Source organism: Suncus etruscus, chromosome 2 (genome assembly GCF_024139225.1).
Source record: "Suncus etruscus isolate mSunEtr1 chromosome 2, mSunEtr1.pri.cur, whole genome shotgun sequence".
Classification (NCBI taxonomy): Eukaryota; Metazoa; Chordata; class Mammalia; order Eulipotyphla; family Soricidae; genus Suncus; species Suncus etruscus.
This window is the reverse complement of record NC_064849.1, coordinates 39,861,591-39,883,820: the sequence shown is the minus strand read 5'-3', so window position 1 is coordinate 39,883,820 and position 22,230 is coordinate 39,861,591. Positions and strand designations below refer to the sequence as shown.

Here is a 22,230-nt window from a genome sequence, read left to right as displayed (position 1 = left end):
AATAATAATTGCTGCCATTCATTTCACAAGCATTCCTATATCTTGTATGCCTCAAAGGGCAGTTTGAAGCAATGGGAAAATTACACAACTGACTAAATACACACATGACATTTAAACTAAATTAACAAGGAGACTAGTCAAGCCTGATATTTCTGGTCATGTGTCACCCCCCACATCTTAGAAATTTTTTTCACCACCTTTCGTCTCCAAATTTTGGTGAATACTCTTTCAGGAACATAAATGCTTGTTAATAAAAAAGCATTTGGGCCTCACATAAGAAACAAAAGATATTTCACACCACTAGAATCCTGAAACAGGAAGCAGAATTAGGAACTTGATGTTGCATAAAATTGTCTCATGCAATTGTGGAGATCAAATACACAGTTTCCACATGTATGCGACAGTGCTTCCGCTGTTGGAAGAAGAGAGAAATGAAGCCAGTGTTCGATAAATTGAGCTTATTAAAGAAGACAAAGGCCCAAGCAGCTATAATCACACTTAGGAGGTCTGTATCTATTAATACAAAGGGAGTCAATAAGAGCATATTTAGTGTTGGTTGAAGAGGGTACAGAAAGAACTACCAGAAGGCAAATGTACCAGATAATCATGTTCACAGCATTAGTTATAGAAAAGTGACAAGGAGCTTCGTATTAAGATACTGTTACAAAGTCTTTTATTTGGGGAGATGCTCCCCAGCAGTGTTTGGAGGAATAAGATTAGTCATGGCAATATCCAATAGGTGAGTATGATATTTTTTGCATGCTCAGTCCCAGTGGTACCAAGGGCCACCAGAACCACACTTGGGAATCATATAGAATCAGGGATCAAACTTGGGGTCTCCATATACAAGATCTGCAATCTAGACCATTGAAGTAGCTTCCCTAGTCCTGAAATATTTCATTTATTACTTTTTCAAATGTTGTAAGGATCCACCTGGTGTGGTCTGAGCCTACTGCTACTCTGGAGGCCTTTTAGTATCAGTGATCAATATTAGGGATATGCCACCACTTGAGCCATGCTCCCTGGCCCTGAAATCTTAAATAAAGCATTCAGATTAATGTAGCATAGTAGTCATTTACTACAGACAAATGAAGATGTAAAGGCCATTTTACCTTCTAACTTTTGATGGGATAGGAAACACAGCTGGTGGTAGTGCTCAGGCAACCATATGTGGTGCTGGGGACCAAACCCAAGTTGGCTGTGAGCAAGGCAAGCTCCTTACCCACTGTATTATCTTCTGGGCCTATTTAAAAGATAAATTTATAAAACCCAATATAACTCTAAAATATTGACTTGCAAAACTGATCCAAGAAGCCCTGTCTACAGGTAGAAACAGAGGAAAATTGCCACCACATGAGGCTTTCTAGGAAACACATTCTCCACTCAAGTGAACTTTCTCAGAAAATCATCAGTGGAATTCCACTATTTATCAAGACCCATGCTGGGTATATATGGATGGAAAGAGAGGAGAACACAGAGATGAGCATACAGAACATGATGAATTAATAAGTGCCTGATGCAATCCAAGTCAGCCCTCATCACAAGGAAGATCCATTATGCAGAGTAAGACACTGAGGCTTGGAGTATGAAGATAGCACAGTCCATATTGGAATTCAGGTCTGTCTTCAAAGTCTACTCAATAAGAATGCTCCTTTGATCAAGTGGAGGTAGTTGAAGAATCTGGGAAATGAGATTCCTTTTTGCCTGGGGGTTTTGGAGACACACATTTCAATCTAGAGACAAGAAAGTCTAGACTTCCATCTGGAAACTGCTTTGAGCTAGTTCTCTCACCTTGTACAAGTCATTATTCTGCTTGTAATTTGTGATCACAAAGATGAATTTTGTGGGCTTATATCTCTAATAGAGGCTCTCTGCTCCTCCCTGTTCAAGAGTAGTTACCTCATATCACACAGTACTAGCACATCCCTGAGATATGATGAGGATCAGGGGGAGTAGATTTGGCTGTAGACTGCCTTGCTCCCAGGAATACTTTGATTCTGGCCTTCATTGACCTCAAATACATGCTCTACATGTTCTAGTGTAACTGTGACTGTGAGAGTTTAATGACACAGTCAAAGATGAGAATGAAAAGGTTGACATCCATGGAAAGAGATCTCCCATCACTGTCTTCCAGGAGTAAGATCCCATTAATGTCAAATGGGGAGATGCAGGCAGATATTTGGAGGAGTTCACTGGTATCTTCACTACTCAAAAAAAAATCTGGAACTCAGGTGAAGAGTGGAGCCAAAGGGTCATCATCACTGCCATGTGTGTGTGTGTGTGTGTGACAGATATGAGCCATAAGTAGAAGGACAGATTTTCCAGGTGATCCCTGCACCTTCAAGTGTGTGGCTGCCCTTACTAGGGCTTTCTAGGACAACTCTGACAATATGGAGGGTCTCATGATCTGTAATCACTGTCTCTCAGAAACTGTGAACAGCCCCTCTGGAAAGCTGTGAGTAGTAGTTAAAGGGTATTCTAGAACATAATCTCTGCAGACTGGCACAACTTGAGGTGGTGGGCAAGATTATCCCTGAGTTTACTAGGAAGGGGATCAGCATGGGCTTCCATGTTCCTACTCCAAGAGTCAGCCAAGGAAAAACTGCCATAGATGAGGACACCAAAAGGACAACAAAAGCATCACGTCATTCTAGGTTACACTAGGGATCAAGTTGTTTCCTGTGACTCTACCATTCACACCTGCACCCCACTTTTGATGCTGGGACTGACATAGCCCTCACAACCACACTCAAGCTCAAAATGAGTTTGGCTATAGAAATAAGGCAGGAGACCTGAAGTTCTTCATGTAGAGGAAATAAGAGGTCCCTCAGTTGCTCCCTCACACTTAACCCTTACTCTGAGAATTTGCTGAGCTCAACAGTTTTACTCCAGGCCACCAAATAAACGGACCAATAAAACACAGCCCACAAAAACAATCTGCAATGTCACTGAAGAATTTTAAGCCCTTCCATTAACAGATAAATCACTTAATTAAAAGTGTCAGTAGACAAACTGCAGAGACAAAGTGAGGACTGCAGCCCATACTTCCTTGACTAACAGACTCAAGGACAAAGAAAATGAAGTGGGTAGAGAATTGTGACTTAGCACTTTTGCCAGCCCTTGTGTGAGTGGAAAGCCTTCCCTGTTCTCTCCTTCCACTTTTACTTCAAGTCGGGCAATATGCTGCAGAGACATCAAGTGAAAGTTACTTTTTAACTGCATTTTCAGTTTTATTATAAAAATGCACACACACAAAATGATCCAAGGTATTTCTTGGCACTTCTCACATTCAGTTCCTGCTCTTAAGGTTTTAGTGTCTCTACAAATTCCTTCTATTATGTCACAGTCCTTCTTTGTCCTGCTGGGCATTAGGTTGCTATTTTTGCCCTCTTTCAGGTATATATGCTGCGATGCTTTCAAAGCTTGTTTCAAGTGCTTCTGTTCTTCATTTGCCCATGGGATAAAGTTTGCATGGATCTTTGAATCCTTGTGAAGCTGCAGCACTGCCTGCTTTGGGGGAGAGGGGAACTTTTAAGGGTGTATTACTATGCTATACCTAGTGGTGCTCAGGGGTCACTCCTGGATCTGAGCTTAGGGATGTTCTGAGCCAGACATATTTCACTCCCATATGGTGCAAGGGAATCAAACTTTAGCTCCCTTCCCTCAATGTAAAGCATGTGCTATGTTCTCTCTCCAGTCCTCATGGTCTTTTTGAAATTTATTGGAAGTCTTAAGCTGATGTCATCTTTATGATAAGGACTAAATTTTTGAAGACTATCACATCAAAATAACATTTTTCACAGTTCTTTTGATTCCAAAAGCCAAAGTAACTTTTGCAATGAATTTGGTAAACGTTAACCCAAAATAGGCTGTCAGAATCTTTTAATCAAAAGATGTTCTTATCTGTACACAAGAACCACAGACCCTTAAAAGTTCAACTCAACTCCAGACGAGACTGTTATAAAGGAAGGGAGTGATGGTCTATTCAGAGTACAAAGTGAACATAAAGATCAGAGCATGTCCCTCAGCATTTTAGGTTAAACTCTGGTGGCTAAACAGTGAGGGACGGGGCAGGGAAGGTAGCACTAGAGGTAAGGTGTCTGCCTTGCAAGCGCTAGCATAGGACAGACCATGGTTCGATCCCCCAGCATCCCATATGGTCCCCCCAAGCCAGGGGCGATTTCTGAGTGCATAGCCAGGAGTAACCCTTGAGCGTCAAATGGGTGTGGCCCAAAAACCAAAAAAAAAAAAAAAAAAAGAAAAAGAAACAGTAGGGACAGCAAGGTTAGATATTTATGAGATGTAATAAGAAATATTTCCACTGTTTCCTCCCCCTTTCAAAAAGCATCAGATCATTAGTATAAAATGGGAGGATGAGCCTGGCACTATACTAGGCACAATATGATAATAAAGAGAAATTTATGCATGCAGAAAACAAGTCTGGATAATCACTATCAAGATTTTCTGCATTTTTAATAGACTTCTTAAAGGCTAAATGGTATGAATAAAACCCGAAAAGCTTAAGGAATTGAAAACAAACAAGAAAATCTGCCATTTGAAATGGATCACAATCATTATAAAATAACCCAAAGCACCTAAAAATGAAAGGTAGGAAAGCTAAACTAAAATACATGTATCTGAGAGCTAAAAAACTTTAGAACAAAAATTTCAAAAAGCCTTTCATGGCTAATTCCAGACATCTGTGGGATTCCAGAAACCCAGGGTGAGTTATTTAATAGTATGACTTGTTCTCATTCTAAATTGTGTCAAGGACATAAGTTACTTCAACATCCAGAGTCCTATTAAATAATACAGCAAGGGAACTCTTCAGAAACGTATGGGCTCATTTTCCATCAAAGTTGATACAGTCCATAAGAACAGGAAACAGGTAATTTAAAAAAACTGGAATTATCAATAGGCTTTTATTAAAGCCAATGTTACCTATCATTTTTGTGTTCTATTTCTAATAAAAGAGGCTTATGAAAATACTTCATTTGAAAACATAGCAAGGGTTAGTTAAGGCACTTGCTTTGCCCTAGTAGACCCTGGTTCCATTCCCACCACCAAGATTCACTGAGCATAGTCAGAAGTGACTTCTTAGCCTAAAATCAGAAGCAGCAGTACCATTGGGTGTGTGTCCAAAACAAAAACCAAATAAACAACACAAAAGAAGCAGGAAATACCCTTAATGGAGAGCTGTTTGAATGAAAATTTGGCTTAAATAGTCAATGGCTCCTTCCTTAATTGCTTATATTACTTACTGCCTTGCCTGTGCTACGAATTGTTACCTCACAAACTCTTCAGAATTCAGGGGGATAAGCTAGTCCCTTCATTGATACTTAAGCAATAACAAATATGTAGATAAGGCTCTTCCAGAAACCTAGCAGGGAACACAAACCAGTGATTTCTTCTCTCCTTCAAACCAACAGTCCATGAAGTAAAAGCACTTCAAATACTTCAACATCACTACCATGTTCGGGCTTCAAGTTATATAGCAAGATTCACACAGATTAATTGAAACACAATCTAGATGTCAGGGATATCTTTGTAGTAAAATGCAAGGAATTGGCAAGTTGATTTAAATTACTTTACCAATTACCTAAAGAAACATTAGATATATTTAAATCACACACACACACACACACACACACACACACACACACACACACACACACACACACTGAACTAAAAAGATAGTACAGAGGTTATGATTTAAGCCTTGCATGTAGCCAAGACTGGTTCAGCCTCTAGTACCACATGCTTCCTGAGCATCACTGTGTGTAGCCTTGGAAGCCTGAGACATCACTGGGCTGGCCCACGTAATTCCTAGCATCACAGGCTTGAGCTTTCCTACAGTCTAAACTGCTATCCAAGAACCTCTTTTTTTTTTTTTTTGGTTTTTGGGCCACACCCGGCAGTGCTCAGGGGTTACTCCTGGCTGTCTGCTCAGAAATAGCTCCTGGCAGGCATGGGGGACCATATGGGACACTGGGATTTGAACCAACCACCTTAGGTCCTGGATCGGCTGCTTGCAAGGCAAACAACGCTGTGCTATCTCTCCGGGCCCAAGAAGAACCTCTTGAGATACCCAGAGCAATAGTACTATGAGTAAGGCTCTTGCTTTGCAAGTGGCCATCCCAGCTTCAATCCCCAGCTATCTATATGATTCCTTGGGCCTGTTACGCGTGACCATGACTGCAGAGCCAGCCCAGAGCACTACTAATGGTGTGGCCCCCAAACCAAAAAATAAAATAAAGAAAAAATACGTAAGTTGGGAGCCTCCACATCCCATAAGCAAAATACCAGCTGTTGGATATGGATTTTAAAACAAAAAAGATCATTTTCTGTTTTTCTTCTTCCCCTTTCCCCCCACTGCCATTAATTGAACTGATGTCATCCATGGAAGTTGTACTCTACCATTAAATCACATTCCTGTAACTCATTCTTATTTCTTTTCCAAGAAAGTGATTTAATTTGACCCACTCAATTCCAGTAAAGATGAACCTAGATGTTTTTGGAGACTAAGATGGGGGGCGAAGGGCTGTGACATGGTGGAGGGAAATGGATAATCTGGGGAAGAGTGTAATGATGGACTATTTATGCATGAAGTTCTATTAGTAGTAGTATTGTAAACTATAGTGCCTGAATGAAAAAATGCAAATCAATAAAAGTTATACTCCTCAAATTTAAAAGATAAAACTATAAAATCAACAGTCAGGAAGTTTACCCAAATGTAAATTTGGTGGAAAACTTTAGTTGACAATAAACAAAAATAAGGGCACCCACACTTTAATATTAGTAAAATACCTCAGACATATTACATTCCTATTTGATGAAGTGATGATCAGATTAATATATCTTGGCTTATTATGCTATTATCCCCAATTTAATTAAGTCAAACGCTAATTCTTAGAAGCTTTTCCATAAATTTCACGTAAAGAGAAGACGACTGGCTTTGCAACAGCTTATAATTTTACAGCCTGTGATCCCTACTCACATACTAAGAATATGACAGCGCTTACAGTTCTCCAGTGACTTCTAAGACTTTTTTTGCTTCTAATTTAAAATTACAGCCAAAGAGAATAGTTTAACAACATATGGCCAAGTTTATGTGATCGTCTGAGGAGACTAATTCAGTTTCATAAAAAATGCAAATTTAACAGTAATGCACTAATTCATGCCAACCCTGCTCTGAAGACAATCACCAGGGACCACCCAATGAAATCAATATGCACATATCTATTTAACTTGTATCACAGGCTCACTAAGTAAATATCACACGATAGACCACTTAGGTAGTTATTATTCACAAGCAAATAGCAAATGTAGAAAACTTGGCAGGGAGTGTCAAGTCATTAACAGATCAATTGATAACTGTGCCCCTTTTTGATTCTGCCAAATGAGGGTAAAGGCGTACAACATCTGGAGGAAACTGTTAATCTTCTGCCAAGGAAGATGCTGTTTACAGCAGAGGGCATCATATCGAGGCAGACTCCAGACAAGTGAGCACTCGAGGAAATGGAAGTTGTGGAAGTTATATCTTCTCAGGTTTTAGGAAGCAGTGAAATTGACGCACTCTGTCTCTTCTTTAGACACAGGAAGGCTGAGATCCACCAAGGACATTAGAGAGAAACAGTTCTTTGGTGTTCTACACAGTGTCCAAGACTGAGACAGATCCAGGTAGAATGCATTACTTGATAAATGGATCATTTTACTGCTTTTAAAGTGAGATTTCTTGCAGCTTAAGGAATCACACATATTCATAAGCAGCTCGTTGCACCCAAGCAACTACAAGTGTGTGAGAAAACAACACAAGTTTTCCTCGAAGGGTGAGCCTCCCACTGAACAACACGGTCACAGTACCAGGTATCCAAGAATATCACTTTTCAGACATTAATTTCAGATGACAGTTCCTCCGATCTGTTTCATGTCCCAATGGCAGATAATTCAACTGTGCACAATCACTTACCCAATGGTAAAAGACAATGGAAAAGAAATGAAGAAAAAGAACTTCAGAAACTAGGATAAGGTTGAGCTTCACAAGAGCTTCCTCAAGCACACCACCTGAAAAGTGGTTTTCACTTTCTAAACATGTCAGTAGTGAGAGAAAAGGAGCTCAAAAAGCTTTACTCACTTTTTCCTCTTACTTTTCCCAAAAAGCAGTACTGAACTCAAAACCATCCACGTGCTACTTTTATTGTGAGAGCTGAAGACAGTATCAGTCTGTGGCAAGCAAACAGCCTGCCCAGTACTAGAAACAGAAAACAAGGCAGGTCCCTTCTATTTTTTATATAATTTTATATAATTAATATATTATTTAATTGAGTCACCGAAATACACAATTGCAAAGTGGTTCATAATTGATTTTTAGGCATACATATACAACAACCTTCACCAGTGCACAATTCCCACCACTACTGCTCCCAGTTTCCCTCCTCCCTGCCCACCTCTGGGGCAGACATTTTTCTTCTTTCTCCTCCTCCCTCCTTCTTTTTTTTCTTTTCGACACTAGTTTGCAATATGTTACTGAGGGACTCATGCATATCACTTTATCTCCTTTCAGCTCCCAGTTCTTGTCCTGAGTGATCATTTTCAACTATCATTGTCATAGTGATCCCTTCTCTGCATTCCACCACTCTTTGTGGCAAGCTTCCTGCCATGGACCAGTCCTTCTGGTCCTCATCTCTATTGTCAACAGACCCCTTTTAACCTTGGGTTCATCTCTGTGACAAGATGTATGGGGAGAACAGAGATTTGTTATGAATTGACATAGGCACAATGTCCAGATATAGTGAGCCTGAAATAAACATGCTCTGGATATATTTACCCTTCTATATTTCACTTTGTCTGGAAGATGTAATGCCCACCTCAAGCCAGAAGACATCTCACACGAGAAACCTCTCTATCAGGAATAAAAGTTACAATGGCAATCTGCTCATTCTGCAAATGGTGTTGATTTTTTTTTTTTTTAATGATAGTTCTTCTGAGAGATCCCAGTCCACTCCATCCCCACAATGACTGTTGATTCCATAGGAGGGCCCACAAAGAAGTGGAGATGGAACACATCCTCTTGCTACTCCATTCTCCTTCCCTGAGTAGTTACAGCACACCCTTATCCCACCAGCAGGAAGTAGAGGAGTCCTCCTTGGTCACCTGAGAAGGGCACTGCGAAGCCCCACCCACTGACATTTGTCCTGTTCACTGGGTTACCATGTGAGGAGACACACAGCCAGGCTTTCAGAAACAAGTTGCAACATGCAGATGTTCCACCCCCAGCAGTCAAACCCACTCCCCACCAGCTGTCCTGTTCATCCCCAGGCCTTACCCTGCCCAACAGGTTGTCCTGAAGCAGTGTCTCTTGCAGCACCGGAGCCACCTCCTCCAAGCTCAACATTTGGCAGAGGTCGGTGAGTTCCTCCTGTCCCAGGGACCCAGTGCCCGTTGTGTCAAAACTGTCAAACAGCTCCTTAAGTCGGGCCTCATGTTGGTCTTGCTCCACCTCATCCATCCCATAGCCCACAGAGCACACCTGTTTGGAGGAGAGAGAAAGGGCTAGTCATGTAGCTGTTAGGGTCCTTCTGCCATCAGCCCCAGATGTGCAACTTCCCAGCAACCTGGAAATGTTCTGTGAGTCATGGATGCTGGGGCTCAGGAAGGTTAGTCCTGTAAGAATAGTGAAGTGTACCCGTTCCTCTCTAGGTCTCTAGGTCCCACTGCCACAGTCCCCCCACCTCACCCACACATCAAGAGCAACTTTCACAAGCCAGGGAAGAAATGCAACTGGAGTTAGGGTTTGGTAAGCCCAAGTGGACAGTGCCCTTTCAGTGCAAGACTTACAACATTTCTCCCTATCAGCTCCTATACCCAGGTATCCTGAATGGTGGAAGGCTATTTTTGACAAGCTTTAATGGTCAATGACCATGACTGGTGAGCTCCAACTGCCCAAAAGGGTATCTGCAAGCCTGGTGGGAAGAGTCACTTTTGTTGTTTCCACCATGGTTACAGGAAAGATGCTATAAGAGGCTGAATAAATGTTTGATATAAAACTGCCTCCCTACATATTTAAGGCTAACTGCCTTTTACTTGAATTCCTCAAATTAACTTCTTTGGTATAGTTAGTTCTGTGAGGTGTGCCAGAAATATTCCCCAAAGCTCACTTTAATCCCAGGGAGCTTTAGGTAATGCTTAGTTACCTAGACAAAGGAAAAACACTAGTTCAGTGGTTCAGATGGTGAGAGTGTCTGGATCAAAGGGATATGCAGAGAACTTCGGTGACCTGAACCTTTTTACTCTGAGCTGTCCTAAGGTATATCTTCCCTCGCTGCACCCAAACCTTGCATTTTCCTACCTTTTCTGGAATCAGCAAAAATAATCTCGTATCACTTGGACAAAAAGAATGTACATCATAAATATCTAGACATCATACTTTATAAAATGGGGTTTTGGGGTTCTGGCTTAGACCATAACTGGTTTTTAAGGTGCTGGGTCTTCCACTGAAAGGCAAAGGCGTGCACACTGAGAGACCTTCTTCCTGATGCAATGAAAGCCCAACTTACTGTTAAACCCTTGAGGCAGTGACCTCAGTCACCTGAAATAAGGCCACTTGACTAGAAAAGCAACACCTGGAAAATTAAACATGTATCTGGCAGATACATTTTTTAGTATGATTGAAAGGACATCACATAAAATCTTTCCAATTAGTAAAATTTAAGGTATACTAAATAAATATTGCCACTGACAAAAATTTATAAATGTATCACTGTGCTCCCTTCACCCCACCAACTATCTCTTGTTACTTTTTGATAATTCTTTCTTTATTACAAGTAAGCAAAAAAAAAAAATTGTGAAATGTGATTGCTATCAAACAATTTGAATAAGTTCTTTATTTCTGCCTAAATGTAAATTTATTTTCTTTGGAAACAAATATTTGTTTGACATTCTCTAATGCAAATAAAATGGATCATAATTCTTTAAAAAATAAAAACAAATAAAGTATACTAAATCAATGTGGACCACTCACTGTCTACTGCACAGCCATTTTATATATTGTAATTCTAGGTTGTTATGTCCACTGCACAGCAGGTGCTACTTTTAAAAATGTATTTCTTTTTTTGGTGGGGTCACACCAAACTGTTCTCAGGGCTTAGTCCTGACTCTGCACTAAGGGATCACTCCTAGTGAACTTGGAAGAATCAACCCAGGTAGGTCAAGTGCTAGGCAAGAAACCTACCAGTTGTACTATATAGCTCTAGACCCTGATGCTGCTGCTGCTGCTTTTTGCAAGCACTGCACCAGAAATCTCTGGTTTACAGGAGTAAGTAGCTGGGTGTGGTCCAAAATCTTATAATTAAAAAGAAATCTCTTTAGTTTAGAGGTGATGTCCTTGGAACTGATTACCAGAGGAATCACTCAGGTCAGAGGTTGAATGCAGCCAGGTTAAAAGATACAGGATGCTTCTCTGATCAATCAGTGTTGATTAAGCCATGTAGCTTCCTTTTCACTGTTAATTGTTCAAAACATTCCAGTTCAAAACAAACCCAAACAGATCCATGACAATTCCAAAGGGTTCAGCAGAATGAGGCCCCCTCAGAATATGGAGCCAACCAGCTGGGCCACATTGCTCAGTTTTTCCTAGAGTGACACCCATCTGGACCCAGCACTTCCCTAGGAAGGTTTCCTCTTAATTATCAGTTTTTCTATCTCAGAGGTGCATTAGCTCTGGCTTCCTTCCCAGGGCTGTTGGGTTAACTAATCACCACGCAAATGTTTTCCAAATTAAGTGTTGCATAAACATCAAAACATCAGAAAAGAAACACCAGAGTGCAAAGAAAGCCACAAAAGTTAGGGATTTAGACAAGGCCAATCTAGGCTAAATGAGATTCACTTGGAGTCCATCAGTTAATCAACTGAGATCTGCAGAGAACCCCCAAGATGCTCTGGGGTTTTCAGGGTTGCCATAGCTCTCAGGCCTGCTCTGAGCTTTACTGTCCCCTGGGCTGTAATCTGATCAACTTCCGGAAAGCCAGACTATGGTGTTTTAGCTTGGTCTGGCAAGTTTTTGAAACTCAAAAGTGAAACAATCCTAACAAGTTCGGTTTTACAATTCTTCTTGAGAGGCGGAGCCTTGACCATCTAAGATCCTAAAACTCACAAACACTGGACTGACCTCATCTAGAGCTTTTCATTTGAAAAGAAGCCACACTCTGCTCTTTGTGAGTTCCTTGACATTTCACTCTATCAAACCTTCATTTTGTAGCAATTTTCCTTTCTTATAATTTTATTTTCTCTGCTTTCTTCCCAAGGCATCATGATTACAGAAACAATCTTTTGAGCAAAGAGGGTAAAACTCCACATAAACAAATGATCCTGTGGAATATCCAGAACAAGTTGTCAGCACAACTCTGGCATAGAATACATTTCTACTCATGGATATTACTTCCCAAAAATTCATCTGAAGTTTAATGTACAAGAATTATGACACTGCTGCTGGGGTGATAGCACAGAAGGTTTTGCCTTGCATGTGGTTGACCCAGGTTTATTCCCTGGCTTCCCATATGGTCCCCCAAGTCTGCTAGGAGTGATTTTTGAATGCAGAGCCAGGAATAACACCTGAGGATTGCCAGGTGTGGTCCAAAATCCAAATAAATAAATAAATAGAAAAATATCCTTAGACCTCCTTCTTGGTAAAACTATCATTACGGGCAAAATTCCCAAATTCTATTTCTTTTGCTACCTCCTCCCCCTCAAAATTGTCCTTCACACCAGACCTAATAAGTACAATGAATGGACTTAGTGTACACTTCTTTGAATGAAAGCTTAACCTGAATGAATTCTACAAATGAGCACACAACAGCTTTAAAATACCCACTTTTGCACACATACCTCTATGTTCCCACCCAACCCTTTTTCAAAGGCACTTTCAACCTCAGGAACAGCCAAGCAGAAGTTGAAAGTCAACACTCATCGCCAAACTGTAAAACTATCAGAAGTTTGACTTCAAGGAATTAGTAAATTAGCCCAAGTAGTCACAAAAGTCAACAATTTTATTTTGTAACTTTGGGAGAGACTATACTAAGACACTTTCCCACGTGACTGAGCTTATAGAATAATAGTACCCATCTGAGAATGGTGCTCTGAGGGTTAAATATGGCAAGCAAGAGAAAGCAGCTAATCCCAGAGAAAACTACTATGAGAGAAGTGAGAACATCACCAAGAAAAGGTCTAAAATTTACCAAGAACATGGGATAGTTCACACAAGCAATCACCATAGAATTCACTCCAAAGCCGTGAAATAGAAGCAGAGAAATGCCAGAGTCCAGGGGGTGCATTATCTATACCCAAAGTGATTGCCAGGTGGTGACAAAAGAGGTACCAATCAGTTGTTTAAAGAAAAAAATTAATGGCAACTTTAATGTCCAGCAAACGCTATAAGGATGCAATATTGAAAAGGTTGAAAACTGGCAGTTTAGAAAAAAAAAAGTTAAATGTTTGACTGGTGAGGATAAACCTACCCTGTGTATGAATTACTTTATATATATAATAATTCACCTAATTCTATAATAGACTTTATTCTCATTTAAGATGCAAAAACGTGCTCCATGTTTGTATTTGACAGAGTTGCCTCAGGATGCTGGAATGAAATGCTGGGCTTTGAGTGATAAATTGCAGTGAATGATTTTGGAATCTATGCCAAACCTGAGCCTCTCTTCAGCACTTCCCGATGAAAGAAAAGATCAGAACACCATCTTTGGGCTCACAAGTCCAGAACAGGCAATATTTCAGAGTGTTAACTGGGAATGGTTAAATGAGAGGCAGATGGACAGAGTTATCAATCAGAACAAAGACCACCCACTAATAGCTCATCAAGAGAACTATTCTAAGCATCTTCCTTCCAAATAACTTGAAACAAGGCTGTCAGAATGCCCAGACCGACTGAAGCAAGGCTAGGCAGTTATGGATCTGCACTGTGCTCCACTCTGCCATGTAACCACAGCTGATATTCCAACAAAAAACGAGGGTCTGGGGAGGGCAGGTGAGGTACAGTTGGAGGAATGAAGATCCACACACATGGCCAACATGAAGTAGATCTGTGAACTTGTGAACTTTCTAGCATCTGAGATAGAGAAAAGAGCATGTAAGAATGACGCCCTATCAAAAGGAAAAGTCTCTTCTGGGCCAGAGGAAGTAAAAGGGGACAAAATCTGGCAAGGGAAAACCAAATAATAAATGAACACAATGCCAGAGCCCCCAGCCTGGGCCTTTTATTTCCCCTCCAGATGGCCTAGCAGCTGAACAGCTACACAGAATATCTGCATGCCTCTCTTGCACCCTGCTTCCTTGTGTATCTTAATAGATACTCTGGGATTTGTGTTCACACAAAGCTGTTGGGGTCCACAGATCAGACAATGACCACCAAGTGACTAAGTTTATTACATTATAACTAAAGAGAAGAATATGGACAGACCTGGCTTTGACCAAGCTTTCTTTTCACTTTCATCATCTGGCAAGTGAGAACCTCATAATATCAATGGTTTTAATGTTTCTTTTTTTCTTTCTCTTTTCTGAAAAATTAAAATGTTTCTTTTTTTTGCCTTTCTTTTTTTTTCAAACCCATTGCTGAATTTTTTTTTAAGGTTTACCACTGAGATTAATTCCATTATGAGGCATAATTGTAACAAGAAAAATATTCAAGTTTAGCAAGATTAGAATAGAAAAATCTGTTCAATGTACTTGTCTCTGTATTTGTGCTTTAAACTGTTGCTCAACAGTGTATCAGAAAACCTCTGCTCAGATAGGATTCTACTTCTAGCTCTATACCACCACCAACAGAACTCCAAGCTTAAATGACACTGCACAGGAAAAGTTACATTAAAGAAATCCAAAAGAAAATAATAAACTTTGCTGACTACCCAATACAGCTTAGCCAAGGGCGCCCTATGAATAAGCTTTAGTATTTTACTATCCTAAATGAAGAAATCCAAGCTTTTGTTACACCTGATAACTAGGGGCCGGAGAGATAGCATGGAGGTAAGGCGTTTGCCTTGCATGCAGAAGGACAATGGTTCGAATCCCAGCATCCCATAGGGTCCACCGAGCCTGCCAGGAGTAATTTCTGAGCGTAAAGCCAGGAGTAAGCCCTGAGCGCTGCCAGGTGTGACCCAAAAACCAAAAATCAAAACAAAACAAAACAAAACAAAACTAACCCCCTGATAACTAGGTACACTGTTCAGCCAAATAGTTAATTCAGGATTGCTGGAAGAATTAAATTATCTGCTTACCACATTGTCAATTTAATAATGTATAACCAGCTACTAAGTAAAATGACAGAAGATAACACAACATATTTGTTACTATCTTAAGAGATACTTTCTTAAAAGAAAGTGATAACCACTTTCATTTCTTGAGCCATATTTGCCCAAATTAATTTTGAATGCCTGCAACAATGTACCTGGGATAGAAGCAAAAGGCTATAATTCTCACATCATTTTCTCAACTTTGTATTTTAAGCATGAGAATATAAATGCTTTTTAAACTGCTTGAAAAATGATTTATTAAAAATAGAAATTGCAGTACAGAAGCATGCTTAAGTTCAAAGACGCTTGCTTGCAATATTCTATAATCTTCAGAAAATGTATTTATATATAGGACAAAATGATCCTTTTGTAGGCTTCAATAAGAAAGGCCCCTGTAAACAGATGCAAATTCAATAACCAGATTTCAAGCCCCGTAATTTACTGCCTTACAAACGAACTGGCATTCATAAAAATAAATCCCTTGAAAAGATTTCAGGGTATTTGAACCCTTCTCCACTGGCCCGGCTAAATGTGCCCATTATCAATGTAACGCAGATAAAGTGTGTTTTCATTATCCACATAAAATGGATGTCTCAAGATTGGTGAAATGTTAGTTTAAAAAGTCATTTGCAATGACATTTGAAACAATTTTCTGGGGCAATATTTGACTTATGATAAGAATACTGCCTACTAAATAAAAATTGGCTAGTCTGAACTCATTGGAACCCTATTCCCTCATGACAGTTAACATCTTTTGATGTTAAGGGCCATTACATATCTAAAATGAAAAAAATGAAAAAAGAAATCCATTCCATTTTGAATAAGTGCTTATTAAAATGACTGATCTTGGACATTTTAATGCAAAAAAAAATACTGTGTCTTAATGGCTTCCTTTTCATTAACCCTACAAAGCCTTCTCTTGCCTGGGCTTATCTTTGCTGGTGGCCTACCCCACCTGGAACATTCCTTAGTCCTACTCTTTATCTTTGCTCTGGTTCAGCACGGCTTTCATCTAAAGAACTGCCAGAGAACAGATAAAAATAAACAAATCTGCAAACCAATTCCCCTGCAGTTCACTTTAGCTCCTAGAGGACACTGACAACGGTAAAGATCACAATAAACCAGATTTGCAGCCTACAAGGCTAGAGTGACACATGCAGTTTTCAAAGCCCCCTCAATGGAAAAGCAAGATGTACCCACATTCCAAGTCAGCCACCAATATGCTAACCACTAGACAAGACAAGATAAAGTTAAGCTGACACTGAAACAGAAAACACATTTCTTTGCATTTCTGTCAAGCCCCGGCAAACAAGTAAGAAGATATATATTGATACTGATGCCAAGGGGTTTAAGGGAGCCCAGAGGAGAAATCCTACTTGGTTTGGAGAGTTTATTCCATATGCCGAGATGATTCTAGGGCTTAGGATTCTAGCGCTGAGAAATCGTTGCGTGTCTTACAAAAGACATGCTGTGCAATCCGCTCTGGTTTCATACATTCAGGAATTAAGGTGCTGGAACAAGCCCATCTCAAATAAGCTAACCTCACAGCAGCTAAACTGTCTAGAAAACTCTCCCTAGCTCTAGTTGTAATGTGTTTATTTTCTTTGGGGAGGGGTGTGATGTTAAACGAGTTCAGGATTTTCTTCTTCCCCTTTTTTCCCTTGTTTATTTTCAATTTTGTCCAACCAGGTTGCTTTAAGGGACAACTCTTGGCAAACAGGGATGGAACCTGGGGTCAGTCAGCCTGTGTGCAAAGCAAGCGTCCTAGTTGCCTCTTTTACTCTACCAAGGGTTTTTTTTGGGGGAGGGGGGGTGAGCTCCGATTTTATTTCCACTGTAACCCAAGTCTGGCGGGGCTGGGGAAACGCCTCTCCCATCTCTATCTCCCCTCAACTTGGCAGGAGGAGTTAAGGACAGGAAACTGTTTCTATGCTGTTCTATGCTTTGATGGGGGGCTCGATTTTGGAGCTGCAGACGCCCCCAAAGGGGCCTGAAACCTACTCCAGCAATACTCCATCCACACTTTGATCCTGCACGCCTAAGGAACCACCGGCGTGTGTGTGTGTGTGTGTGTGTGTGTGTGTGTGTGTGTGTGTCTGTCTGTCATTAGCTCCTAATCACCTGGTAACAGAACCACCAACACCCCTGGGGGACGCTGGTAAGCTCAGGGGACCAACGCACAGCAGCGGCGGCACTTCGAGGGTGCCGTCTGTCTGTCTGTCTGTCTGTCTGTCTGTCTGTCTGTCTGTCTGTCTGTCTGTCTCTCATTCGCTCCTAATCACCTGGTAACAGAACCACCAACACCCTTGGGGGACGCTGGTAAGCTCAGGGGCCCAACGCACAGCAGCGGCGGCACTTCGAGGGTGCCGGCGGGCGACAGACAGGCTGGGTGGCCGGACTGGGGCTCGGAAGTGAGGCCAGAGCAGCAGCAAGGCGCCCGGCACATGTGCCTGGAAACCAGGGGGTGCAGAAGCGCCCCGGCCCCGGGGAACCCCCACTCCTTCCGCCACCCTCCGACCGCGCATCCAGCGCCTACCCGCCCACCCGGGCCGCGGGCTCAGCCTACCTTTACTTAGTCCGAGTCAGGGTGCCCGTGGCCCGCCGGCCAGCCGGCCGCCCGCTCCGGCGCTCTGCAAGGCGAGGGGGCGCGCTTTGTTAGGGCGCGGCGGGCGCCGGGCTCGCTCCCGGGGCAGCCGGAGCAGCGGTGCGGGGCAGCCCCGCGAGCGTCATCGCCAGAGGCCGGGCGCCCGCTCGAACCCAACCCGCCGCTTGCCCACCCCCGGCCCGCCCGCCCGCGCGCCCCGGAGCATCCCCGGCCCCCCGCGCGCCGCGCCCCCGCCCCGACGGCCGGCCGGGCTCGCTCGGGAACCAGGGTCCGTGCCGGGCCTCCAGGTGGCCGCTCGCAGACGCAGCAGCGGGCGCTCGGCTTACCGCGCGCGTCCCGGGGTTCAGGAGCCCATGACGGCGGGCGCTGCAGGCTGGGCGGGCGGCGCTCCGGAGCCTCCGGCTGCGATTCCCAGCTCGCGTCCTGGCTCGGCCGCTCCAGCCCCGGCTCGCGGCGCCCGGGGCGGCGCCAGGCCCGCGCGGGGAGGAGGAGCCAGCGCGGCGGCAGCGGCCTCCTGGGCGCGGCTCCTCCCCTCTCCCGGCCCGCGGAGGGAAGGAGGGAAGGAGGGGCCGCCGTGGGGTTCGCTCTGGCCCCCGCCCCCAGGCTCTCGCTCTTTGGGTACCCGCAGTTGCCGCCCATTCTCGTCTCCTGTGGGTACATCCAGGAGGCCCCGGGATACCGGTTACATAGCACAGAAACTCTCTGGAGTTGATCGATGTGTCCCCACTTTCTCCCTCGACCCCCAAGGACCCCCCCCAAGTCTTCACATGTTCAGGTGTCCTTAGGTTCTGCACTCTGATCCGGTTTGTATACAGGACTCTGTGCACCCCGAGGGGCAGCTTTCTTGGAGTTGCGGGTTTATAGTGTCGCTTTTGAAGAAGGAACCTCTATTTTAAGAGGAACCGCCTTATGAGGACCCCCCCCCACCCACCCACTTATCTGCTCATTTTGGCAAGAAAACTGAGAATGGCTTCTGGGCACCGAGAGAACAAAAAGGTGTACTGAAACGCCAGGTGCTGGAAATTTCAATAAAACGATGAATGTTGTCCCCAATTCTCACCCCAGTTGCAGACACTGCTGTCCACAGTGAAGAGAAAGTGAGGCCGCAGATGTTAGGGAGACCACTCAGCTAGGCAGGGATTCAAAAGCAAGGCACCAGAAATAAAATGAATGCAGGTATATGGGTGGCCTCAGGATTGTTATAAAGTGGCTTTCCTGGCTTTGGTTTTGTGCTACAATTATGCTAGTGTTGCCTTTGGAGGAAATTGATTAAGTAATGGGCCTGTCTAAACACTTCCTTCCTTCCGTCCTCCCTCCCTCCCTCCCTCCCTCCCTCCCTCCCTCCCTCCCTCCCTTCCTTCCTTCCTTCCTTCCTTCCTTCCTTCCTTCCTTCCTTCCTTCCTTCCTTCTTTCCTTCCTTCCTGTAGAGAAGGCTGTCTTTTGTCAGTCAGCAATGCTCAAGGATCACTCTTTTTTTTTTTTTTTTTTTTGGTTTTTGGGTCACACCCGGCGATGCTCAGGGGTTACTCCTGGCTGTCTGCTCAGAAATAGCTCCTGGCAGGCACGGGGGGACCATATGGGACACCGGGATTTGAACCAACCACCTTTTGTCCTGGATCTGCTGTTTGCAAGGCAAAGGCCGCTGTGCTATCTCTCCAGGCCCTCAAGGATCACTCTTGACAGTATTCAAGGTGATACATGATATTTAGGGAGTGAAAGTGTGCAAAGCAAGTGCCTAAACTTGGTTATTATCTCTCTGATCCCGAATTGTTTCTCATAGTTTAATGTGAATCAGCACTTATTTCAAAACAAAGGTTCTTCTTAAACAGTATTATTTTATATCTCAAGCTCTATTTTTCATTGTGTGCCTAGAGAATGAAAAAGAGCAGAATATGGAGCCCCAGTGTTAGAGCTCCTATCTAGCATATATAAGTCTCTGAGTCAAGTCTGTCAATTCACCCCCTCCACAGGATATGAGAGCTACCTGCCCCAGCATCACTGCACTCACACCTCCAGGAGTATGTGTACGTGCTATGACTATTAAAATAACATAAAGAGGAGTGGGGTGACATCTCAGTGAATGGAGAACATGCCTTGCATGCAGGAGGCTCAGATTTGACCCCGATATTGCATTTGGTCCCCTAATACCCTATGAGCAACATCTGGCTGTGATTCCAAACCCCCAAATTAAAAAATAATAATAAAAATTAAAATACAGAGGAGCAGTTTTTGGTGCCTTCTTCCCAATGAACATCCTTACATTAGTACACATGTGAATGGTTGTTGTTGTTATTGTTATTATTATTGTTTTGTTTGTGGGTCACACCCAGTGATGTTCAGGGGGTATTTCTAAATCTGAGCTTAGTAATTATTCCTGGTGGTGCTCAGAGGTCCATATGGAATGCTGGGGATCGAGCCCAGGTCAACTACATGCAAGGCAGACACCTAAGCTACTGTACTATTTCTCCAGCTAGCCATATTCTATTTCTATAGGAAAGAAAGTAGTGTTCTAGGTTCCTATTTCTTCTGTGTGTACACCAGATTCTAGAAAATTCAATTAGTCTTCCTGGTGTAAATGTTTCAGCATTTTTTGCTTAAACATGTTCTGAGAGTAACACCTGAAGTCTAAGCTGGGAAAGGCTTCTGAGCACCGCCATGTTTTCCTTCCCCCCCCTTCCATCCCCAAAAGAGAATGTTTAATAATCACTTCCTGTATACATTGACTGCTGAGTCAAATGAAAAAACAGCAGACAGAGAAATATTCTCAGTTGAGTCAGTACTGACTACACTGGAAGATGAGCAGAGGCAAATAGGGTTAGGCTAGCTGGGTCACTGAGGAGGCACAGCTTTGCAGAGATCTAGGAGGGCAGATCACATCAGGAAAAAGAGTGAGAGCCTAAACACAGCTTGATGGAAGCTTTGATTCTGAAAGACCATCACTCTCTCATCCACCACATCACATATGTATGTCCCCTGCTGGAGAACCTGACCCTTGCACTGCCCGGCTCACATCATTCCTTGCTCTCCAGTGTGTGTCTACTTTTATTTCTGCAAGGGAAGAAGGTACATTCCTCCAGGGCAAGAAGCAAAGCTAAAGTCTCTTTGAACAACTTATTACTTCTGAAAATAATAAGTACTACAGAGCAGGTGTTCAATGATTCTTAAGAATATTAAAGGGCAAGGGCCAGAGAGTAAGCATGGAGGTGAGGCATTTGCCTTTTATGCAGAAGGTCACTGGTTCGAATCCCAGCATCCCATATGGTTCCCTGAGCTTGCCAGGAGCAATTTCTGAGTGTGGAGTCAGGAGTAACTCCTGAGCACTGCCAGGTGTGGACCCCCCCCCCCAAAAAAAAAAAACCAAGAATATTAAAGGGCCAGGAGGAGATATAGCACAGAGGTTAGAGTCTATGCCTTGCCAGTTAGATCCCCAGCACCACATGGTCCTTTGAGCATTGCTGGGGGTAGCCCTAGTGTTTCTCAGCAGTACAGCACCACATCCTTGGACCCCCACAATAAACTGCTTGGCCTGACTGACCCAGGATTGCTAAGTGGTGCTAAGACCCTCACAGTCTGTTTTCAGAGGTTTCCACCTGCAAATTAATTTGATAATTAAATGTGCCAAATTCTACCTTCATATTTCCAGGATAGAAAATGAGGGTCTTTCAGAGCAAACAGTTTTTGTCTTCCAGTTCTTTACCATCCATTCCCATTCTGTGCTCTTTTCTTAGCGTTTTCCTGGGCTCATACTACCCATATCTTGTCATTGAAATGCTGAATCTGACTTGCCTGCAACTCACAATTCCACTTCTCTTTTGTACCTTGTCCTAAGGATCTTGGGGAGCTAATGACACCTTTTTTTTTTTTTTACTAAGTACCTAGACCAAGCTATTTTTTAATGAATTGCTATCATCATTGCTTCTCCCAAATCTCTATAACAGAAAACCATTCTGTTTTGCTCAAATGGTCTGAGAAGCTGAACTGCATTTGGTAAAGACTTTTAGAAAGAAGTCAAGGGTTATGCATGAGTTAATAACTTTACTGACTGTTCTAGACTAAGAAATAATGTATAACCCCTGTGACTTGGGCGGACCCCAAGAAATGCACAAAGCCTTCTGTTTCTCTCTTCTCTGTCTCTGATTTTATTGCTAGACTCTGTATTTACCCCTGTCTTCTTCCAGAAACTAGACTGGAGGAAGATTAACCTTTCACCCTATGCAACCTAAATTACAAGCACATTGTGTTACATTATCTGCCTGGGTAGGATTTCTTTTGCAAAGCTACACCACAAAGTAGTCATGCTTATACATTACTCTCTCTTATGGCTGTGGCTGG

At 42.8% G+C, this 22,230-nt stretch overlaps 1 protein-coding gene across 1 annotated transcript in view; it reads right to left on the bottom strand.

Moving 5' to 3' along the window:
• NIN (ninein) overlaps positions 1–18,306 on the bottom strand; it is a 111,402-nt gene extending 93,096 nt beyond the window's left edge. Inside the window, exons 1-3 of the mRNA XM_049767664.1 lie at positions 18,225–18,306; positions 17,860–17,923; positions 9,326–9,529 (exon numbers count right to left, since the gene is read on the bottom strand). Of these exons, the coding sequence (XP_049623621.1) occupies positions 9,326–9,508 (183 nt within the window). The 5' untranslated portion in view covers positions 9,509–9,529; positions 17,860–17,923; positions 18,225–18,306. The remainder of the gene's footprint in view (positions 1–9,325; positions 9,530–17,859; positions 17,924–18,224) is intronic.
• Between the last annotated feature and the right edge of the window lie 3,924 nt (positions 18,307–22,230).